This window comes from Anopheles arabiensis, chromosome 3 (genome assembly GCF_016920715.1).
Source record: "Anopheles arabiensis isolate DONGOLA chromosome 3, AaraD3, whole genome shotgun sequence".
NCBI lineage: Eukaryota > Metazoa > Arthropoda > Insecta > Diptera > Culicidae > Anopheles > Anopheles arabiensis.
The window spans coordinates 66803001-66825000 of NC_053518.1; the positions used below are offsets into that span (position 1 = coordinate 66803001).

The 22000-nt window shown below is 43.2% G+C and overlaps 1 protein-coding gene across 1 annotated transcript in view; it reads right to left on the minus strand.

The window, feature by feature from the left end:
- LOC120904508 overlaps window positions 1-22000 on the minus strand; it is a 112572-nt gene that overhangs the window by 11038 nt on the left and 79534 nt on the right. The window contains exons 4-5 of the mRNA XM_040314534.1: window positions 8011-8136; window positions 42-414 (exon numbers count right to left, since the gene is read on the minus strand). Coding sequence (XP_040170468.1) covers window positions 42-414; window positions 8011-8136 — 499 coding nt within the window. The remainder of the gene's footprint in view (window positions 1-41; window positions 415-8010; window positions 8137-22000) is intronic.

Below are 22000 nucleotides of genomic sequence, written 5' to 3' on the forward strand. Positions count from 1 at the left end.
CAAAATATTGAAATGCCATCAAAGGGACTTGTTCTACTTACCGGAACTAAAGTTTTGATTGATGTACTTCACCTCCGAACAACTATCTGGACGCCTTGTACGGCTTCTAGCGCGATGCCTGCCGGCCGGCTTATAGCTCCGACGGGTATCGAAGATCTCTTCGAGTGTTTTGATGGCGACGGTATGAGCCGCTGCTGTAGTTGCTGCGTCCGGACCTGGCTGTAGTGCAGGGATAGGGCACAGCGATGGACCGGAAGCTGATGGGACGAGCGGGAGTGATGGACGACCGATGGTACCGGTACCTGGTGGAATGCCGGACGATGCGATCGTTACACTGCCCGGTACGTTATTGCTGACGATGGTCGGAACCGCTGACAAGGGTTGCTGTAGTAGCAAAGGTTCTAGAAATGAAACCTGAAAGAGACAGAGAGGCAGATAGAAGCGCTTGGTTAGAGTTAGGAATAATTGGCAGAAACGTGGTGCACGAATTTTGTGCTAACATTCGGGAAATCTGGAGATATTTAGAATCGTTGAAACAGTCGGAATCTTCTGGACCGTTTTGAACCATCAATAATCTTCAAAGATACAGAATTGTTTCTCCAGAAAATTTCCCAGCAACTCATCTGATAGTTACACACGATTCTGGATGGTTTTGGACTGATCCAGGTGATTCCAACTGGAGCTGGCGCTTCTATTTCTTCAGAGTTGGAATAGGAATTAATCTAGTATGAGCTGAATTGGAACCGTTAGTGTCCTCCCAGTGAATCCATAAATACAGTGGAGTCTTTGTAAGTAATCTGCAGTCTTTCCAAATAAATTTTTCCAGTAGTCCACTCCATCTAGTCTGTAACCCAACAAGACTGTCGAATAGGCATGTTCCTATTTGTGTTTTCAAATTCTATTGAAAAGGTTTTATGGAGTAGAGTAGCAAAAATGGCCTGAAAATGAGGAAAATGCAAAGTCCTCAGAGAATATCTCCCATAGTTCTTCAACCGATTCGAGTACCTAGACTTAGAAATTCCAAGTCTTTGAAACCATTGAAGTAACGAATGTTCACAGAAATAATGTATACTAAGGTCCAAGACTAATGCTTAATATCTTGGATAACCCTTAGCAACATGTGGCTTTAGTTTTCCTAGAATAAATGTCTTTTCTTGGGTCCCTTGGAGATTCTAGTCAGAAAGACTTCACGGTATTCTCAATACCTGATAGTGTTACGGATAATAATAAACTACCAGTAGATACTGTGAACTAGATTTCTCGATTACCGGCACTGATTTTGAACCCTCAAAACAAACGAACGTACGGGGCCAAAAAAAAAAACAAAAACAAAATCAATCCAGAAGTTATTTCCAATATCAAACTATAAAAAACGCGCCAATACCATACGCCAATCCCCCAAAGGTACGATTTCAAGCCGGGAGCTTTAACCAACCATAAACATTTCAAAAATCGATTATCTTCCTATCCTTCGCTCGCCCGGTGCCCACACAGGTCACAGGACATGCTCCTCCTGGTGCCGTTCCTTCCCCGAGGGACCCGTTTAGGGTCGTGGTATATCTCGCTCATAATCCTACCCATCCTTTTGGCACACACACACATACACACACAAAAACACATACCCACAGCTGGCAGTACAACACGCCCTCAGGCCCGTGGCTATGTGTCCCACACTCGGGTGAGCGCTCGCGCGCGCTTGTGTGTGAATTGATGGATCCGTTGGGGCTTCATTCACGCGATTCACGGTGCGATGCCGTGTAATGCCAATAGTGCAAAACCCCCCGCCAGCCAGCCACTTGTTCCAGAGTGGTTGTTCTTGTTGTAGCAAAAACGCGAGATCCCACTCGCCACGTTTTGCACCAAGAACGCCAGCCCTGGAAGAATGTCTGTCGCCAGTTTCCACACGATTTGCTCGAGGCACGCCAACCTTACGAAAGGTGACATCTTGATCCCTTGGGCGACCAGCTCAAGTCTCCCCCGTGGAGTAACTGCAACACACAGACACACGCGCACACACACCCACAGAATGCCTTCAAAACTGGTAATTTATGACAATTTTAATTTATGGTGTAAACAGAAACATGCAAACCCAGGCACCCAGGCAGCAAACACGCACAACTGATACCGCTGCTCTTACAGGAGAAGAGCTTGTTGCCGAAAAGCTTGTTGCAATTTTTGAGCGTCACGTCATGATAAGAGTCACGGAAAAACCACGGGGGAAATTGAATAAATTTCTTCGCGTTACGCCGGGTTAATTCGATTAGGCTCATGAATATTTAGCGATACCCGATCACACCGCATCACACTGCACGAGGCGCCTGGCGAGCGTTTGCTATATTTTTCTAAAAAAAACTTTCTGCCCGATATTATCACTCTCTGGTCGGTGAGTGTGTCAGGGGAAAGGGACAATTTTTCCCTTAAAATGAGCAAAGAAAAAGTGTAGTCAGTCTCTTTCCCCTCCCCCGCGATTGAAGCTCCTCCAATCTGAACGTACACTCTTGCTAGTAAAATACAATTTGAATAAATTTAAATTGAACACTCTTCGGTGTATCAAGTTAATCCGAGTAGGTGTGTAGGGAAAGGTGTCATTGGCGTAGACCATTTGACTGTGGGTGTGTATATTATTTAGCGCTAAAATGCTCCCTCTCTCTCTTTCCCTAGACAGATCGAGCGAACCACATATGGGTGGTGGGGAATTATTTTCCTTTTATTTAATTAAATTTAACGTCCCATGCTACCTCTCCATTTATAAGGCTATTACAGCATTCCTTAAATCTCTCAATGGCTTATATAATTGCTTTTTGATTTTTGAGGGGGGAACTGGGCACGTAGAAATAAAGGCAACAAGACCCGCCTCTGCATCTTCCATCTCATTGAAATTAGCTTGCAATGGAATGTGAAAACCTCGACGTTCTCTCATTATGAAATATTTATCGAACATTATTGTCGAGGTTCCGTTTCCGATCCTCCTACTCTACCCGGCTTGTCCCGCAAACGGGCACGTCTATTTAATATTCCGCGTCGGTACGACAACATAGCAAAAAAGGGACAATGGAAACGAACTGAAAAAAATAGAGGAAAAATACTCTCATCTCGATAAGGATTTGCCGTCCTACAGGCAGGACAAATTTGAACGCCAACAGAACGACAGACTAGGAAAAATCCAATTCATAGTAACGATCTAAAAGCTACCCCATCCAGTGGTTGAATTCCGCCGAGTGTAGTCTTCAGACTCGTCCACCAAAACCCAACCGTGTGTAAAATATTTAAAACTCAATATTGAACGATTATAAATTTTGCCACCAGCTCAACAAGAAAATACACGAGCCGCCGAGCAAATGACTACGGAATTGAACGGTTTACGAAACCGGCTTCATCTCCCATTTGGGTAACAATGTGCAACAATGTGTCCGTCCGTCCGGGGGTCGTCTCTATAGCGATACTTCGATACGATAACAGTGCCCAAAATGGTAGACGAAAACCAATAACAACTACCAGCGGAAGTCAGTAGCAACAACGAACCAAAAAAAGAATGTCGGGAAAATGACTTCTCTGTGCCTAAACTCTAACTCCTCCAGAACTTGGAATTGTCGCTAGAGTGCGTTCCCTCGGCAATCGAACGACTGGCTTCTTGCTATCAGAAACAACACAAAAAAAGTGCACCGTTTTGAAAAGCATTCAGACTCGGTACGGCAAAATACCTTTTGTTGTTCGGTTGCTTTTGGCGGCTTCTCTCTGGTTTGGCTAGAAATGTTGAGCACAAATCGTGTCATTTGTGTCGGTCCTGCCAGCCGGATTGAATCGTATTCGCGGGAGGCTGATTGCGCGTCCGTTGGTTGGTTGGTAATAGTAAAAATTCCGCGCTTTGCAATCCCACTCGGATATCGTTATATCGGTTTTCCACGCTCAGGGCTTTCTCATCAATATACGTTGCGACCACCATCAGACTTTTCCAACAACTGTTTTCTGCCCGCTACGAGGGGAGAGGCCATTGTTTGGTAAAACTATACCAGCGCAATATGGTAGGCATGCAGGATTAGTAGTAGTAGAAGCAAACAGGGCGAACATACGAACACACCTATTACCTGGTGGTGAAGCGGATGTGCACATGGTAGGGTATTTCTGGTATGAGCAGAACCATCGGCAACAACAACAAAAAGTACGCCTACCACTTCATTGCACCAGCACCAGTGTTCCGTTGAGCAAAAGACACTCCAAGGTCTGCCGACTTCTGGTCGCTATATTTAGCAAAGTTGAGTGCAACAACAGAAAAATGAAAAAAAAAAAACACTCCTGCATGAAGAACATTGTGAGGTCCGTGATATGTCTGCACGTACAGCGGCACAAGTGCACAAGTGATAAGGGCTGTGTGTGTTCTTGTTCGCTAAACTTGCCATTTTAAGCCCTTAACCCATGCCCCATCCTGCATGTGTTTTGTCTTTCAAAGTTATTGATTTGCTAAATGAAGCACACATTTGCGTCATAAGAAAGTGGCTCTGCAGCCAGAAAGTTACAGACGTTTGATATCAAGATCAGCTTGCAAGGCAAAATTTTTTGACGTCCTTAAAGATGTTGCATTTGCTATGTAGAGAATGACCTAGAACTGCATAAATGCAACGATGTAAATCCTTGCACCTAAGACTAAGGCTTAAGCTTAAGGCAACTTAATGCAAATGTCACAGACACTTCATCCAAGGTAAGTAAAATCTGAGCTCCTTGCCACTAAAACGCCTTGTTTCATCAATGGAAGGGATACTTCAATAGAATAAATAGTAAAGAAATGGACAGATTCATGATATCAGAGTTATCTATACCTTTAAGATTTAAAAAAATACGTATGAATATTCTACCATTTGGTTCCAAAAGCCATGACAACATATAGTTCTGATTTAATTTCAAATGTGCTTCTGAGACTAAAAATGATATCTGTATGACTGTATAGAACCTTAACCTGGAAACTCTTTTGCTAAAAGTTGAGGTTAAGTTTTCATATTTAAAAAAATAGTATATGTATAGAAATAACAAACATTAGCAAATATCAAGAGAGGTAATAACTATACTCAACTATTCAAACTATCTGAAATCACCTTCTTCTAGAAGAAAACACCTTTATTTTACGATTTTAGGAAAGATATTCTACAATTATTCTATACACTGACCATGAAAATTCCAAATTATTTTTTTAAATGAACATTTAATGAAGTATTTATGCGAGATAATGCAAACAAGGCTATCAGTTTTCGGTTATCAGAATCCACCGTTTGACCTTTACTTACAAAACTTTCTAATTGAAATGCAAATCCAACATGGAATCAAAGAACACTATCAACCATCCAACGATGCAACACATCACCAACTACGGCTTTATTGAATTTTGCATTGCTCTTTAAAAATGCTAATCGAAAAAAGCAGATAAAAAAACCGCAAAACCTAAGCCTGGTAAAGCTTATAACCTCATAAAGTGCACCTTTTTGTAGCAACAAAAGTGACCCTCACCTCCCGCTTTTGTTTCTGTTCTCTCTTACTCAGTATAACATCCGCACTGATCCAATGAATATTGATTTTTACGATTATTAGTTGAGCTGGCCACTTTTGCGAGCATAACTGGGAGTGTGGGCACAAAATTATCCCATACCTGTGTCTAATGAGTTTCGCTGTCGAGTTTTTCGCGAGCGTCAAAATGGAAGAATACAAAACTTTTTCGCTAATTTCAGTAGAATGTAGCAAAGAAGTACGTACGAAGTACGAAGTCGCCCAGGGTTCAGGTGTTTATAGAGTGGTGTTGCACGATGGAATCGAGTCTGTCGGAAGCGATTAACAACAGTGGGCCAGGTACATCCTGGCAGCTCCACGCGCTGTCACAAGACCTTCTGCACAAACTGCACGTTCAGGAAGCAGGAAAGAAACGGGCGCTAAATCTACCTTGACATCCAATTATGCTTTAATTTCTTCAACCGCGATGAGCGAACGGAAGAAGGTAAAGTCGCGTTTAATCTGGACGGGACGTTCACAGATGGGTATACATTGTAAGCCGTGGCGTTATTGCTCGTTCATTGCTTTCGAAACAATTTAAGCCACTCGAGCGATTATGTGTCGACTTGTCAAACAGTGTTTTTTCAGCGTAAAGCTGTAATATGACACTGAAATGAGTAAATTGACAGTAAGGATTGAAAAAGTGTCATAAATTTAAGGCAATAGTTAAGATGGAAAAATGTATAACAAATTTTGTACTTTAAGGACTTTTAATGAATTCCCTACAAAGAATTCATTACAATAAAACTCTCCTCGACTCTTTTTTTCAATCTCTCCCCACTTGCATACATTTCGTATCACTTGCCGTTTAATAATTCATCAACCCATCGCACCGTTCGCACCGGCAACAATCGACATTCCAACACCCCCGGCAGAACCTGGCTTGCCCAGCATCAGGTTCATAATTTATTTACAATCACCTTCATCCATTTCGTATTGCATCCTAGCTCACCGCAGGAGGGAGGAGCGTTGGTTTCGCTTCACACTCCAAGATGAATCCCGGCAATGGTCGAAACGCAGCTAGAAACGCACTTGAATCCCCAGCTTCGTTCTCCATTGCTCCAGGTGTATTCCAGACCGTATGCTTACACCCGCTAGGACATACAAACATTCAACGTAACACGGGCGGCACATAACAATAACAAACAGCCACGAATGCTCCCCAGACTTGGGAAAGTAATTTATTTGCGTTTTAATTAAATTCTAATTCAATTAAATTATGGTAGTTCAATTTTTTGTCCATTTAAAAAGTAATTATTTGCACCACGGGGCGATTTTGCAGTGCACAGTCTTCGGTGCTCAAAAGAGATAGCGAGAGAGTACGTTGCTTGATGATCATCGCATGCTCTTGTAGTACGCCAGGCATCGGTAAAAGTAGTAATCAGGGCGTGCAGACTTCTTCAAAGTGCGACCAACGGTAAAATGTGGAGTGTTGTTGATTAAATGGTGTGTCTTTTCCAAGTGGTTGTTCACCTTCCCACCCAACGAACACGGGTTGCATGATTTGATTTTCCACAAGAATGCTGCTGCTAAACGTCATCAGTTAAGGGGTTGTTTCAATTGGTTTAGAGAGCGCGTTTTTCCAGTGTTTTGCATGCGACGGAAGGAATTGCTAGTTTGCCCCATAACTACTGTATTAATGTTAGTAATCTGATAGTAGCCTGATGATGGGGTGTACTAAGTGTTTGTACTAAAGTACCTAGAAGTTGATCCAGGCATTCCATCTTCACTATAGTGACTCTAGAACATGAAGATCTTCATAATACAACTGATGACAAACAGCTCAGTAAAGCCTAGGTCATACAGATAAAAATCTAGGACTCTTAAGTGCGCAATTCTCACTTTAGTCATATTAAAACAATTGCCATACATTAAAAAAAAAACTTAAAATTTTACTGATAAAATCTCCAAAATATCACAGTTCACAGTCTAAAACAGATGAGTTGAGGCTAACAATTAAACCATACACTTTAAAGATTAAAAAAAATTTGATGGCAAACAATCTGACTTCACGAAAAAGTGTGCAAAAGTAAGGGGTAGGCATCAACATCAAAAGATCATAAAATTCTAAGAAAACGCCAACATTAAATATCATTCCAACTTTCCTTTGTAATATCCAAAAAGTTAATAGGAATAATAGGAAAAGAATAATAGGAATAATAGGTAAAATGATAAAGACAATCCAGGGTGCTCCATTTGTAAAATGATAGAGATATTCCAAAATTCAATCAGACGTGTGTAGCCTGGAATTAAGAGCGAGTTGTATCAAGTGTGTAGTGTATTAATCTTGGCAGCCTACAATCAATAGATGAAATGTGCCAATTTCCTTATATTGAGACACTTCTTGTTTCATAATTTAGTGCCTTAGAAGTAAACAATTGCAGTTTTCAATGCACATGACACATAGGATAATATTTGAACTACTTTTAGATCTCCATGAGCCCCTTTAAGTATTTAAAACATTCAACGTGTACTTACGTGTTCTGATTGCGGACTTGGGGAGGCCCAATTGGTTGGTATATGCTGTACGAGGCAGGGATCAAAACTGGACGGTCGTTTCTTTACAAAGTCAATCGGTAAGCTGTAGTCATCACAGACGGATATCTGAAAGTACAAAAACAAAGCAACAAACTGATAAGTGGTTAAGCTTCAACAACGTAAACACTAAACTACCATATCCAGCACTACACAGAACTCTTGCAAAATGTTTTATAGACTCCCTCTCCAAACTGGTCCATCCAAAGCCAGGCATCCTTGCCACCACCACAAGTGCCCTTCACTCCAGCAGCTGGGTTACTTTGTATATGCATCTTTTGAAGTACCAAGCAAACGATTTCCATTTCCCGGTTACAACAATTTCCATATTGTAACCGTTGTCGGTGGAAATTCCACGGCTTTAGCACATACTCTTACTCCTCGCTCCTTCTCCGGAGATATGACGCACCACGCTATGACGCCCTCCCCTCTTTTTTAAGTTTGTCACACCCCGGTTTTGGAATTTCGTTTATTTCGGACCTCCTTCAAATGTGCATAAATTTTGCGAATTCTATTGTTTTCGTTACATAATTCATATCCGTACCAGCAGCACACGACAGCTACCTTGGCGCTTAAATCCGTGGGGCCCCGGCCCAGTCGGGACAGATTTCCGATACGCCTTCCGAAGCGTTTGCCGTTGATTGGGAAAGTTGCGAATGGAGGGATTGATTCGTTCAGCGTTTATGTTAAATTCAATTTTGCTCCGTGACCACACATTGTGGGTGGGATCGAGTGTGTTCACCTCCTCAAGCCGTTTGTCCTTGTTGCAAAACCCATCTAAACGTAAACGAGCCGGGAACCCCTGTTTGTTCTAGCGAACGTAGGTGGTAATGATACGACGATTAATACCCCACGCACACACACATGCGGACTGTTGTGCGTTCCCTTCGAGTTTCGACGACGAGGTATCGACAAGTGTTTGCGTCGGTGCGTTTTGTTTAAATATACACACACACACCCACCCCTACACGCATGCACATGCACATCCACTTCAAAATCAACCCTTTATTTATGGACTTGGACAGGGCTAGGGATAATGCCTCTCAGCCCCAACGACACGGGAATGTGGTCAAAAATGTGGTCGTAAAACGTTTAATTATTTGCATTATTTTTCCGAGAACTTCAGGACATGCCTATCGTTTTATGTACTATTTCTTGTGTTGTATTAATTAACACATTATTTACTGCTGTTTGAGTATACTAAACAACTTATACATTGCATTGATTATTGTATATATTACAATATATTGTATATTGTAAAAATATTAATATATTCCATACTAGTGCGCATAGTGCAATAGCACACCCTTTGGGGAGCAAAATTCAATCCCTATTCCTCGTTTTACTCTCGGAACACACTGAACCGTGGCCGGAAGTGACTGCTGGTGCCGGCCAGCAACCAGCAGCGACTGGAATGCACGCACACACACACACCCGCTCCGTCCAGCAGCAACCCTTTTTCCGCCCCATCCCATCAATGCATATTATTCATATTCATGATTTACGGTCGCATTAACCTTAAATACGTACAGCGGCGTTGAGCACGGGGTTCAGCTCGTTGTCGTGGCCGTTCACCGCAGTGGGGGTGGAAGAACCCATCCCAATGAAGTGAAATTTATTAAGCCGTAATCATTGCAAACAATGCACACCCACCACACCAGCTACCCCTTTTGTGCGGGATGCTTCCAGGGATGACTCGGAAAAGCCGAACGAGGAACGTTCATCAGCGACCTACGTATCATAATGTTTGGTTTTCATTTCCGTTCATGTCCTGTTTTTTCGACAGACTGGGAGGATTTCTTGTGGCTTTCCGACGGAGAGAGGGGGATAGTGACATGAGAGGCAGAATAGTCCACGTGCGTTTTTTTTCTTCTACGAGGGGAAATGACTCCCTCCCGCCGAAAAAAACAAGCAAACAAACACGCCCTGGCCTGGTCATTTGTTAAAGGGGGTAGCTTATTGAAAAAATAATTCATTCCAAATGATTTCGTATCAATTTCAATTACGCTCTGTATTTGTTGCTTTTGATGATGGCTGCATTTTATGACCCGCGCGTGCGATAAATTACGACGATGCGATAATTATCGTCAAAAAAACGCCGCAAATGCAAGCAAGCGAGCCTTTTTATTTTTTGGTGGAGCCTATTTTTAATGGTTATGGATGTCATTTTCGGTGGGACATTAGGTGATTGAAGCATCAGCCATCAGGCAGGCTGAAACCGATTCTACGCCAAACTTAATTAAGCTCAAAAGTCACATAACGTATATGAGGATTATAATGTAAGTGTTATAAGAGGGATTGTTTAAATGTTATTCAGTCCCATACATTAACAATTCCGATGGATAATTCACTTTAATCTGAGAGTAAATATTGAAACATTTATTTTCATCCAACGCCACTAAAACAGCAAAATTGTGCAATAATCATTGCATTATGATTTTATAACTAAATGAGTGTCTGATCATTACAGACAAATGTTCGTCAACTTGACTTCATTTTGAGCTTCGTAAACTTTATTTGTTAATGTAATTAACAATTTCGACACATTTTACTAAAGCTTCTTCATCAGAAGGGTAATAGAAAATGGAGTTTGAAGTCAAATTTTGAAGAAATTAGATTCTTTTAAGGATGTACTATGCTTGAATTATACACGGTTTTCAAAGTCACATTCGATTGTGCATATAATTATTCATCCCATCCAAGATGTTTTTCAACAGCTTTCAAATGGTGTATTTGTTTCAGAATGAAATTTCAGTTTCAACACATGATTTTCAACACATAACAAAGAACTGTCAAACTCAATCGAGCTTGAATCGTGTTGAAAATCATACTGAAGAAATTATAAATTATTATGATGAGAATGAAATGACAGAGTGCTGTGGAATAATATTTTGCACGCGGTGAATAGCAATGTTTACATTCGAAACTCACTTGGAAAACCCTGTAGTTATGGCGTAAAAACCGATACATTCTCATATCTGTTTTACAAATATTTATTATTATAGCAACAAAATAAAGAACTCTTTGTTGCCATTTCAACTGAGACAATCCAATTCTGTATATACGGAACAGCTAATGCATCAAAAGGAAAGGGTCGTGCCAATTTGTCCCATCTAAATGTATGCTACAAACAAAACAAAGCAACACATAAACCAAAACAAACCCTTGACAAATGTAACATTTGTCTCGGAAGCAGTTTGTGTGATTTATTCCAACCTTCCAGCCTGATGTGGAGCTGATCTATGAAGCCTCCAGCTTCGTACAATCACAATACAATCAGCTCCCAGTGCGCGCCGTTTTTCACATTAAATTTTCATACCTAACACTGATAAATTGTATCTTTTTTGTTGTTGTGGATGGGGTGTGTAGTATAGATATGCAAAAGGTAGTGGAAAAGAAATGTTTCAAATAAAAATATTCACACCTTTACACGACGGATAACAGGTCCCACCGAACGAGCGGACATAGATTTCACTTACCGCCAAAGGCAACTCCCGAATCACATCACACCCTTTCCTCCTGACGCTAGAACGAAGCAAGTAAGCAAGCCAAAAAAACGAACAAAATTCAATCCAACAGGCAGGCAGGCAGGCACACACGCCAGGGTGGGGTGCAAATTCAATAGGAACAGGTACCACACAATTTGTTTCGCCACCCCTTTCACCAGTGCGCATAAATTCGACAAATTACGGTAGCCTAAATGGGAGTGGCGTGAGGTGCTCGCGAGGGCAAATGTTCAGCGAAGGGAGGAAAAAATCCACCCGGCGTGTACCATCTTCGCTAAAGATTTTGGCGAAAAATTTGGTTCCTCACACACACACGAGACGCGCGTGTCTTCTTCTCGAAACATTCGGACGGATTTGCTCCAAAAAGCCGTGGAAGGAAGAAGCAAATCAAATCAATTTCCGGCTATAAATCAAAGGTACGGATGGCATGGCGGGAGATGATTCCAATATCTTCTATTTTTTTCTGGGGCCTTTTCTAGGTCCTCAGAAGTGCTAGCCAGCTCTGTCGTCTCGTACGCTGCTCGCTGTGATCGGCTTAATGGCCATAGTTGTCGTTTGGCGCGGATCTACACATCCCTCAAGGGGAAACAGTGACACGGTACTACTACACGCGACCCTGGAAAGACACTTTCTATTTCATTCTATACCCCCTTCGCGTACAGGCGCTGGAGAACCTTGTAACAATCACAATCCGTTGTGACGGTAAAAGACAGAAGGTTCACTAGGATACGATTCCACGACTCTGTACTCTGACTCCGGCAGGAAATTGCTCGTTTCATCAGCACACAGCAGGGAGAAAGGATTCTCTGTATCCGTTGCTGGCCCGGAAGCGTTGATCTTCTACCACCACCGTGGTGCACAGAGCGCCCTCTCTAGATCAAGCAAGAAGCGGTGAAGATTTATGGCATCTCATTTGAATGGTAGTGAAAATGCTCCCGATCACAAGTATTTGCTACAGATTCGCCCCCATAAAGCATCCTTCAGCACGTTGGAGATACCGTCACTATCGCCTCGATGTCCGTCCCAATGCAGACATGTGAGGGGGTATGTAAATAGGGGTTTTATTTATTGAACACACTATTTACATTTTATATTTATAACATCTAATATGCATGGCTTTCTCTTCGCGTGAATGTTGCATGTACGGCCCGTTGCATGTAACATTACAAATTGTTCGCATTCTTCCGTCCTTCGAAACATAAAAGAAGCAAACCAGATGGAGCTTATTCACACTATTCTACCGAGCGAAGCATGAAGGCGACTGCAAAGAGGTGGTGACGGATTGCACACAATGTATCCTCCGACCACATGTATTCAGTCGTTTTTTTTTATTCCTGGTAAAGGTGTACACTGATTAGATTTCCCAGCGCCATTCCCTAAATAGAAGTGCCGAAAGGCACTACAATCACTGCTCCTTGTGCTTTCCCGCCGTCAAACTACTCTCGTGTATATGCCACCGCAAGCAACAAATGGGTGCCATTTCCTTGGAACCACGCGCCACTCCCACACCAGGGTGGGCTACACTAACGGCCACTCATCGATCTACTTGTTCGCGGGAATTGCAATATACGTTTTCCCGAAATTGATTCCATTTACACGGGTTTTGGGAAGCGTTATTACGCACCATTTGTAACTGTGCGTGAGTGTGAGAAGCTGTCAGTAGCAAACGGCAAACGACCGCTGCTTGCAGACAATGTACCACCGTTCTCGCATTAGCTGTACTGTAATCAGTGCGCAAGCGACGAACAAAGCACTGCGAAACGGTGGTTCAACTTTAATTACCATCTGGCTGTCGAAATCTGGCAGTCCAAATTTGCATTTTACACCCAATCAGTGGGCAACATGTTGCTCGCAATATGCAACATTCAATTACTTATCCATTAGTGGAAATAATGGAGAGAAAAAAACCCTCCCAGATATAGCGAGCGCCAGTACCACATGATCCCAAGAGTACCGAGATTAATAGTGGGATATAAAATTTAATTCACTTCCCTTCCCAATAGAGAGGTAAAGGTTGTTATCCTCATCCTGACGGCTTCGAATTTCGTACTATTTCATCTGAAAATCCGGATGCTGTGCTGCCGGTGTAAGGTGTAAAACAGCAATAACTACACACGCTTGCTACATCCCCTGGGTCGACAGTAAAAATTCATTAAAATAGACTTTTATAGACGATCAATTTAACGCACTGACAGTCATTAACATATTTGTCCCAACGATAACGGGGCGGCCCGCCTGCGGTCATCTCCGGCGTCCAAGAGCGTCGTGCTAAGCGCACGTTACCAGACACTTGTTCTCTCTCTCCCGCTCTATGCAAGCTCGCCGAATCCCCCGAGTCGGAGCTCATCCACTGTGTGGTAATGGTGTTTTGCGGTGAGTTTTATTTCTTACAAGTTGGTTGGTGCGTGCGTGAGAGAGGGTTCGAATGGGTTAACTTTTATTGTCCACCGCCAGGTAGTCACACCGACGTGGACGTGCGCGCGGAACCTCCGGGAGTCTCCGGGACCCGGGACAAATGGTTATTTTATCGTGGGAATGTCGGTGTATGTGCTGCTGCTTCTATCAATAGCACGGTGCACGATGACCGTTGTCGTTACCAGCCCGAGGTGTCTGTGGAACGTGTGCCTGAATGTCATCAACACTCCTCCCCCCGCTATTGGGTGATTATTGTTTGACGCTGTAAACATTGCTTTGTTGCACCGTGTCCGTGTCGAACACGTATGTTTGGTAGTGGGTGAGTCGTGGTTGCAAGTAATTGTGGCGCTTGTTATATAAAATGTGAATAATGGCATCTCAATAACACTGGTTATTGGAACAAAAGAAAGTGGCAGAGATGTACAGAGTGGGTGTTGTGGACATGTGTATGTTGATGGGGTAGCCATTGTAACTAGGCGAGGTTACAGAGTGGATTAACCTTGTTGTGGAGTTCAAGAAAAACACAATCAGTTTTAAATTCAGAGTAACTGGAGCTCCTTTAATCTCCAGTCGTTATATTACAGCTTAGAAAATCTAGGAAATCTATCTTATTTGGACCAAAACATCGATACAAAATGCTTAATTTCTTGGAATAGATCAAACAAGGTGGCCTCAGACACTTCATCCTTAGAGAGATTGAAGTAAAGCTGGGATCTGATTTGGTATTACCACCAAGAAGATCCTAGCATAATAATCGAATAGACCCTAGCTATGGAGGAGTTTCGCTCCAATTGCAAACTCTAACAATTCCAACTCCGACAAGTCCAAATATTATGAAATTGAGAGCTAATTTCAACCAATTCTTGATCTGAATAAGAGTTATCTTTATTCAGATGTGTTTAAGTTGTAACACCAAGAAGATATGAACCTTTAAATTATGACTTATTCTTCGTTCAAAATAGCTAAGATTTTTGGTTTCTACAAACAGTCTTGTATAGCGTTATATATGTCAACGCTCTGTATCAATTTTCATCTAGTTTCTACTAACAAGTCATAAGATCACAGTTTGAATATTAAAAATATGTCAATAATTTAGCCAAATCCAATACGTTTTTAATAAGGACGATGCTTAAAAACGTATTGAAATTCGTATTTTGCTCTCAATTTCAAATTAGCTTCTCAGAACTTACATATTCTTCTCAAATTTGAATCAGTACCTAGAATCGAGTCACTTTTTTCTACACTTATAAATCATTCTGAAATAGGATAGGGAATCGATCCTTGATATTTATTCTTCAGATATTCAATGTTCCTCATTGCAATCCGGAAACCATTTGGCGGCACACCTTTAATAAATTTCACAAAAATCGAATTTGCCTGAATTCACCGTTTACCCGATAAAGAAACTGCAGACATTTCACGTACTTCGTACGCTTCAGCAAACCCCGTCACGTAACGACGGTAAATCCTGGCGTCGAAACGAAGTCGTGATTTCTGCAAACATGATCTTCCTGTTTGTACGGGCGGTTTCTTTTTTTGCGTGTTCTGTTTCGATTTATCACATTTTCTGTTTTTCAATACCGTTACATCCTTACAACACTTACCAAGAAATAATTTCTTGCTCTAAATGCTACACAAAAGCCGTAGCAACTAGACTAGACAACCACCGGGTGTTGCCACATTCCACTTTCTCCAAGGCTGTTCCTGCGCGCACACCACATCTGGTTGGTGCAAAGTTGCCGAATAAAAAATGTATACATTGCTTATGACACCGGGAGCCGGGAACGTGTAAGAAGCGTGTTTTGTGCGCACGCCAAAATCAATGTGTTGAAAAATGGCGCATCATTATTCTCGCACACAAACAACAATCGTTGTCACGGGCAGAGTGGCACAACGATCATAATTTCCTCACTCCTTGGGCGGTCCTGGCTACCTGGTTGTCACGAGCGTAATAAAGAACAGGAACCGTTTTCCCACCTTCACCCTCTGGGTGGTGTTTTTGTTCCCATTTCCTCGCCCCTCCACACCCGCAAAAGAAACCAGATAAATCTCCGACGCCCTTCACGCGGTGGTTCTGCAAGTTATTGCTCTTATTATTACATAAATTGCTTCTTCACTTTGCCCAACCGAGCGAATAAAAGGAGGCCGATGGGAAAACGGTTTTTGAAATCACTCAACTTTTCACCACACCCACAACACCACACCGGTGTTTCGAGGAGGAAGTCAACCGTCGTGAGTGCTTTGCTGTGGAAGCAGCCCCGCCCCCTCAACCACTGACCGAAAGCGATAAATTATGCTTAATGTATCTCACTCTCTCTATCTCCCCATCCGGAAAGCCACAGAAAACTCCAAATCCACAAGCAAGCCAAATAAAAGGCAGAGGCGCGCTTTTTCCGGTTACATCCTACTGCTCCAGTTGCTCTAGACGCGCACTAGTTGTTGCTGAAGATACGGGGGATAATAAAGGGGAAAGAAAAACTTTCGTACGCAAAGACGCGCACCAAACCACAAAAGCAGACACCGTGACGCCATTCTTATCACCTCGATTATCGCCAACAACGCAGGCGGCGGCAGTGTTTTTATCAACGGCCGAGCCTAACCAATAAGTATGGTAAATCTTTTCCTGCTTCTATTTACATAAATCCTTGCCGCACTCTTCTAACTGGCGCAGAGACACAGTCCTGCATGCTGGAGTGCTGGTCTGCTGGCAAAAGATATTGACTCCCCAAACTACCACCTCCATCCACCAGCGCTAAGAACGCAGAAGCAGAGAAAGGCAGACCAAATCGAATCAACATAAACACTGGCCCCGGCAAAAAAAAAGGATTTACTATCCAATCTCCCAGCGGGTTAGCAGGAGTTGGGAGTGGGGACCGTTTTGCGGGAGAGAGAGAGAATGATTCAATAATAATCATAATTTTCTTTGTCATCAGGGCTCGCTTGCTCTGTTTTTGGCTCTGTAGCCATTCTGTAGCCACACGTATAGCTCTGGACACCGTTCCTGAGATGTTTAACTTTTGTCCAACAATGTGCCAGAGAAAGAATACCACACAGAGATATGACTAGGCCAGGGAAATAACTTCAAGGACGTCTTGAAGCAAATATTGGAGCAGAACGTCCGTTGGCTCTGGTCCAAACGAGCGGCTGGTACCTACAAAACACCCACCCGCCCCAAACTACATCTCATTTCCGGCCAACTACAGTCGTAACTATTTATTGAAGTCGCTTAACAGCTTTGGACGGCTCGCACCAGCATCGCCACTGTCATGCCATTGGCAGCATCGCAAGCATATTCACACATTTTTTGGTTATGACAGTTCGTTTCAAGATGATATCTCCCTACCTCTTGAAACACGTATGGTTTTCCTTCATCAGTTTCTTCTCCACATATGCGAAATCTCCCCGGGTGGAGTTTTTCCGTTGATCCTTAAACGGTCCTCAAGTTGTTGTCGGAACGGAAATAAGGTAAGAGACTCCCCGCTGGCGCTCCGTTGACGATGGATCCTAACAACGATGTCCACACATCCGTTGCGTTATGAGCGTATTGCGGATCAAACGCAACGCCAGCTAAACATGGCTGACGAGAGAAGAGGAAAAACCTCCTGAAGAAAAAATGGAATGTTTCATGAGCCTATCATGTACCGAAATATTTCCCCCCACCTCACGGGGTTTGTACGTATCATAGTATATCTTGAGGTTTTTGATTACCTTTCCAACCAGCTGCAAAGGTACATTGTAGGACCAAAAGCTATGAAAGAACAAGGCCGGTAATGGTATCGACAAAACGTAGACACACACTCCCACCACACGCGTGCTTGCAACGCGTCTCTTATCCATGAGGCTCTAAGAGTATGACTGGTTCGTACATGATTATAATCCGAGAAGGATTTGTACCATCATTCCCTTCAACGTTTGAAGTTTTTTCCTTCTTTCTTGCTTCTCAAACTCTCGAACGTCTCCTTCCAAGAGGAAAAAATCCCGATAAGATTTATTGGACGGCTTATCTGTTGACGCAGTGATATGGTCCAAACTTTCGGCAGATTTGTAGACCGGAAGTCGTAATAAGCAGCCGAAATAATCTGATCCCCTTTTCTAAACCACTGGAAACATATATTTGCCTCCCGCCACGGGGTTTGGCCCGTCTTATCCCGTCTGGGGAGATTGACTTTAGCCCAGAGCTTGGAATATGAGGCCTATCATACATTTGTGAAGGAAACGTGAAAAAAAGGAAGTAAACGAATATCCCAATGCTGCTGTAGACTTGGACATCTTGCGCCGGCAAACCACTTTGATGAAGCTGTACCCAAACTAACATTTCGTATTCATAGAATCACGTAAATCCCAGCCGCAGTCTCATGCATATGAGCTCCATTTGCTCTGCCGAGACGCACTGCATAATTCTACTCGGGCAGCCCCAACGCCACACTTCCGAGACGGATCGATAACCGAGTGCCTTCCGCTTGTGGAAAGCGCCGTAGCCGTTAAGTGACGAACGAAGATGCAAAGAAATGAAGAAACACAAAAAGCGGAGCAATTCCTCAAATGCGCTCAAAGTCAGTGCACTTTAGCGTGTGGAAAAATAAATGACATCCAACACCTGCAACCCTTCGAAGTCGACATTCCACCACCTCAGTGTCTACTGAAAGGTTCGAATAACTCGGCGCCTCATCAAATTTCCACCTCGCACGGCGAAAACGGCGTGTCGGCGGCGCGTATGCACTTTCCACGATTCGTCAAATATTCATGAACCTCAGGCCCTTCTTCAGCAGGCCTTCCAGGCAAGCGAAAAAAACAATAGACCGTGTTCCGACCCGGGCTGTGGATGCCTGAAGGTGTATCAGCAGTAGGAACAGCAAAAAAGACATCACACTACGGTGTACGCATATCCTTCCCATTGTCACGGCAAAAAGTCTCCATGTCAAGACCTTCTCCAGCTCCAAAAATGGCAGAATGAGGAGCAAAAAAAAAGAAGGAAACAAACACCTTCATTCGTTCCATGCACTCCTTCCCTCCTAGAAGCAGAAGGAAGGATTCGGTTTCATTTAGTCAACTCCCAGCTCCCAGCAGCTTCCTCCGCCCCCTTTATCGTGCATAATTCGTCCTCTCAATCAAGGAAATGGAAAAGGACACTTTTGTGATGCTGCCTAGCGTAAACCGTTGGGTGTGATAAATTAAGATGTGTACGAAGTGAAACTTTATATCCTACGGATGGTGCCGAAACCTCGTGACAAGATGGATAGAGCATTGAGAAGGGAGGGGAAAAAAACACGGAAAACAAGGCACATAAAGTCCAGCGAGACGTAAATGTCAATAAAGGTGATTTGGTTGTGTTAGCGGAGATGGTACCGGGCAGCATAATGATGAGATGTTTTGACAGCTGCGGTTCAGTTAGCATCAATTAGGATCAGGTTCTCGGTTGCCGTGTCCCAGCTTCGCCTCTGCTTCTAGAGCGCTAGATCATAAATATTAAATTTTCGAACAATTTGCACCGTCGTTGGGGGTTTCGCGTGAGGTTAGAAGGTTGACGCTGTATCACGTGGTTGCCTGGTAGGAGGATTTGCGGACCTTTTGTTTGGTCATTGGAAATGGTCTGGTCGGCAAATAGAGCAATTTTGCTGACAAATTGAAACTAATGATTCATCGTCGCCTCGGTTCAATCGACCAGCGTCGAACAGCGCAATCAGTGCTAATGAAGGGCATCGGCACCAAAGTCTTCTCGGCGATGACTCTTCGCTGAAAATGTTGAACACGTTTCCAGAGGGCTTCCAGGGAACAGCAAGGCTTGCGCGTTCGATCGGGGAATGATACCAACCTGAAATGAGGCGAAAAAAGGCAAAAACACAATATTAAAAATCAATATTTCACTAAGATGTCGGTCAGTGTGAGAACGAGGGACGGAACAACAACGAAAAAATGAGCTCCAAGATAGACACCCAACCCGTTTGGGTTGGTTGCTTCGTCCGAGCGAACTTCTATATGCGCAATCCTAACTTCAATCCCCATGTGGCCAGGAGTCGGGAAGTAGAAGAAAAAAATGTAAAATTCATAAGCTACCTCCAAGCACACCTATCTACGTTGTTGCCGGTACGTTTTGCAAAGGTATGTTTTCGCTTGCCAAAAACCTCACCGGGATCACCAGCGGGACCATTTGTTTGCGTGTTAGAGTTGGTGCTATTTTTTCCTGGGTGGGCCACTATGTTTACTCTATCACTTGTACCGGTGTCCCTTTTTTGGCAGACCGAAACTATTTCTACCCCCTTCGCTCGCACTCTGGAGCCTTCCCGAGCCCCTCGAGTTCAGCGGGCTAACGTCCTTTTCAAGGGCCTTTAGTGAGTCATTTTTTTACCATCTTTATGTGACCATTACCGAGGTTTTCCTCGTGACAGAGAGAAGGAGACAAGCAACCCGTTGTAGCTCGTGCTTCAGCGTTGTCTCAGTGTGGATGTGAAGACATTCGAAACATAAACAATTTTATGAGCAAACTTTCCTTTCACCGCAGATAAACAATCTGTTTTGCCCGCTTCCACCTGCCTCCACTGTCCTGGTTGGACATTGGGAGTGAAGTTTGGTGGAAAAGCGCCGACAAGAACCTCTGGCATTTTTGTATCTTGTTATTTTTTCGGCTTCTTCATGTTTTACGCGTTTGAGTTTTCGATCTATCGTCCTTTTTTCTGTGTCAGGTGAACCTTCCCCTGTTCTGTTTTGCTAAAGGTAAGTGGTCCTGTCCTGCACACTTATGGTAGGGGTCGAGTGGAGCCCTCGCTCTATCACCCCCTGCAACTGCTTCAAGTCCCTAGGAAACAACTAAAGTGGAGGAGTGGGCAAGTTTGGCACAGAGCAAGACACCCAAGGACGATTGCTGTTGCTTTTTCGCAAAACACACTCGCACAAACATTCCTGCTGCGCATATGTTACATAACCATAAAAATCAAAATGAAGGTATACTCCCCCCGCCAGGTTTGAGGAATTTGAGGAATTTCCGGCACTTATATCCGCAAAAGGCATTTCGCGAACCTTCCGAGAGAAGAAGCGCTATACGGTGTTTGGGTTGAAAAGAAAATTAACATTGTTGCCCAACCGTTCCTGTGGTTTGAGCTGAACCTCAACGAAGACGAGGTTCTAGTAGACGCTCTATTTTGCGGGGATTTCTACTGAACCAGGTTGTAGTATTACTCCTCCACAAAAACCACAGACATTGTTGCCGTTTAGAGCTGTTACCAACACATCCCAGAGCTTAAAATTGCCCTCAGACAGGCGACTTAGTGGCTAGATTATTTTGTGAGCATTCACCGATACAACGGCTTTACTTAAACACAAAGAGAAACATCCAAAAATGCTTCCCACAGTCACAACTTTAAAGTTGCAACATTCCGTTGCAAATGTGTCTCTGAACGTTCCACCAACAACAACAGCAATAAAACACCAGAAAACATTCATTCCTTATTTATCTGCCCGAGTCGAAAACGGGTGCGTGAAAAAGCGTGCTAAAATAATAAATCAAGCCCACAAAAATGTTGCTCCACCAGCGACGAAACTTCTGGTTCGTCCCAGCCATTGTTATCGAGTTTGAAACGGTAGCAAAAAAAACAAAAAACAAAAAAAGTTTTCCAGCCTCTAAAGCACCGCCGTTTTGTGATTTTTGTCTTATCATGCAACGTAAACGGGCGATAGCACGGATTGAACAACCATCAAAGAGCGCGTAGAATGAGTATCGCATATCCCTTCTTTATGCTTGCATTCTTCCGCCAAAAAAGAATCCATTCAGCCGCTGGATTACATTCTTGGCGTGAAAATCTCTCGCGCACAAAGCGATGAAACGACGCACGCGGGCTGCAATAAAAATATAATTTTACAACACTTCCACTCGGGGCTTCTCGGGGAAATTTGGGGAAAGTTTGGCTTCCAGCGGCGGCAGTGTATTGAAAAGGGAATGGTACTGATATTGAATGTGCAGCGGAGAGCGAAAGTGAAACATAAAAAAGCTATTCAAAATTATGTGCTCAGTGGTACAT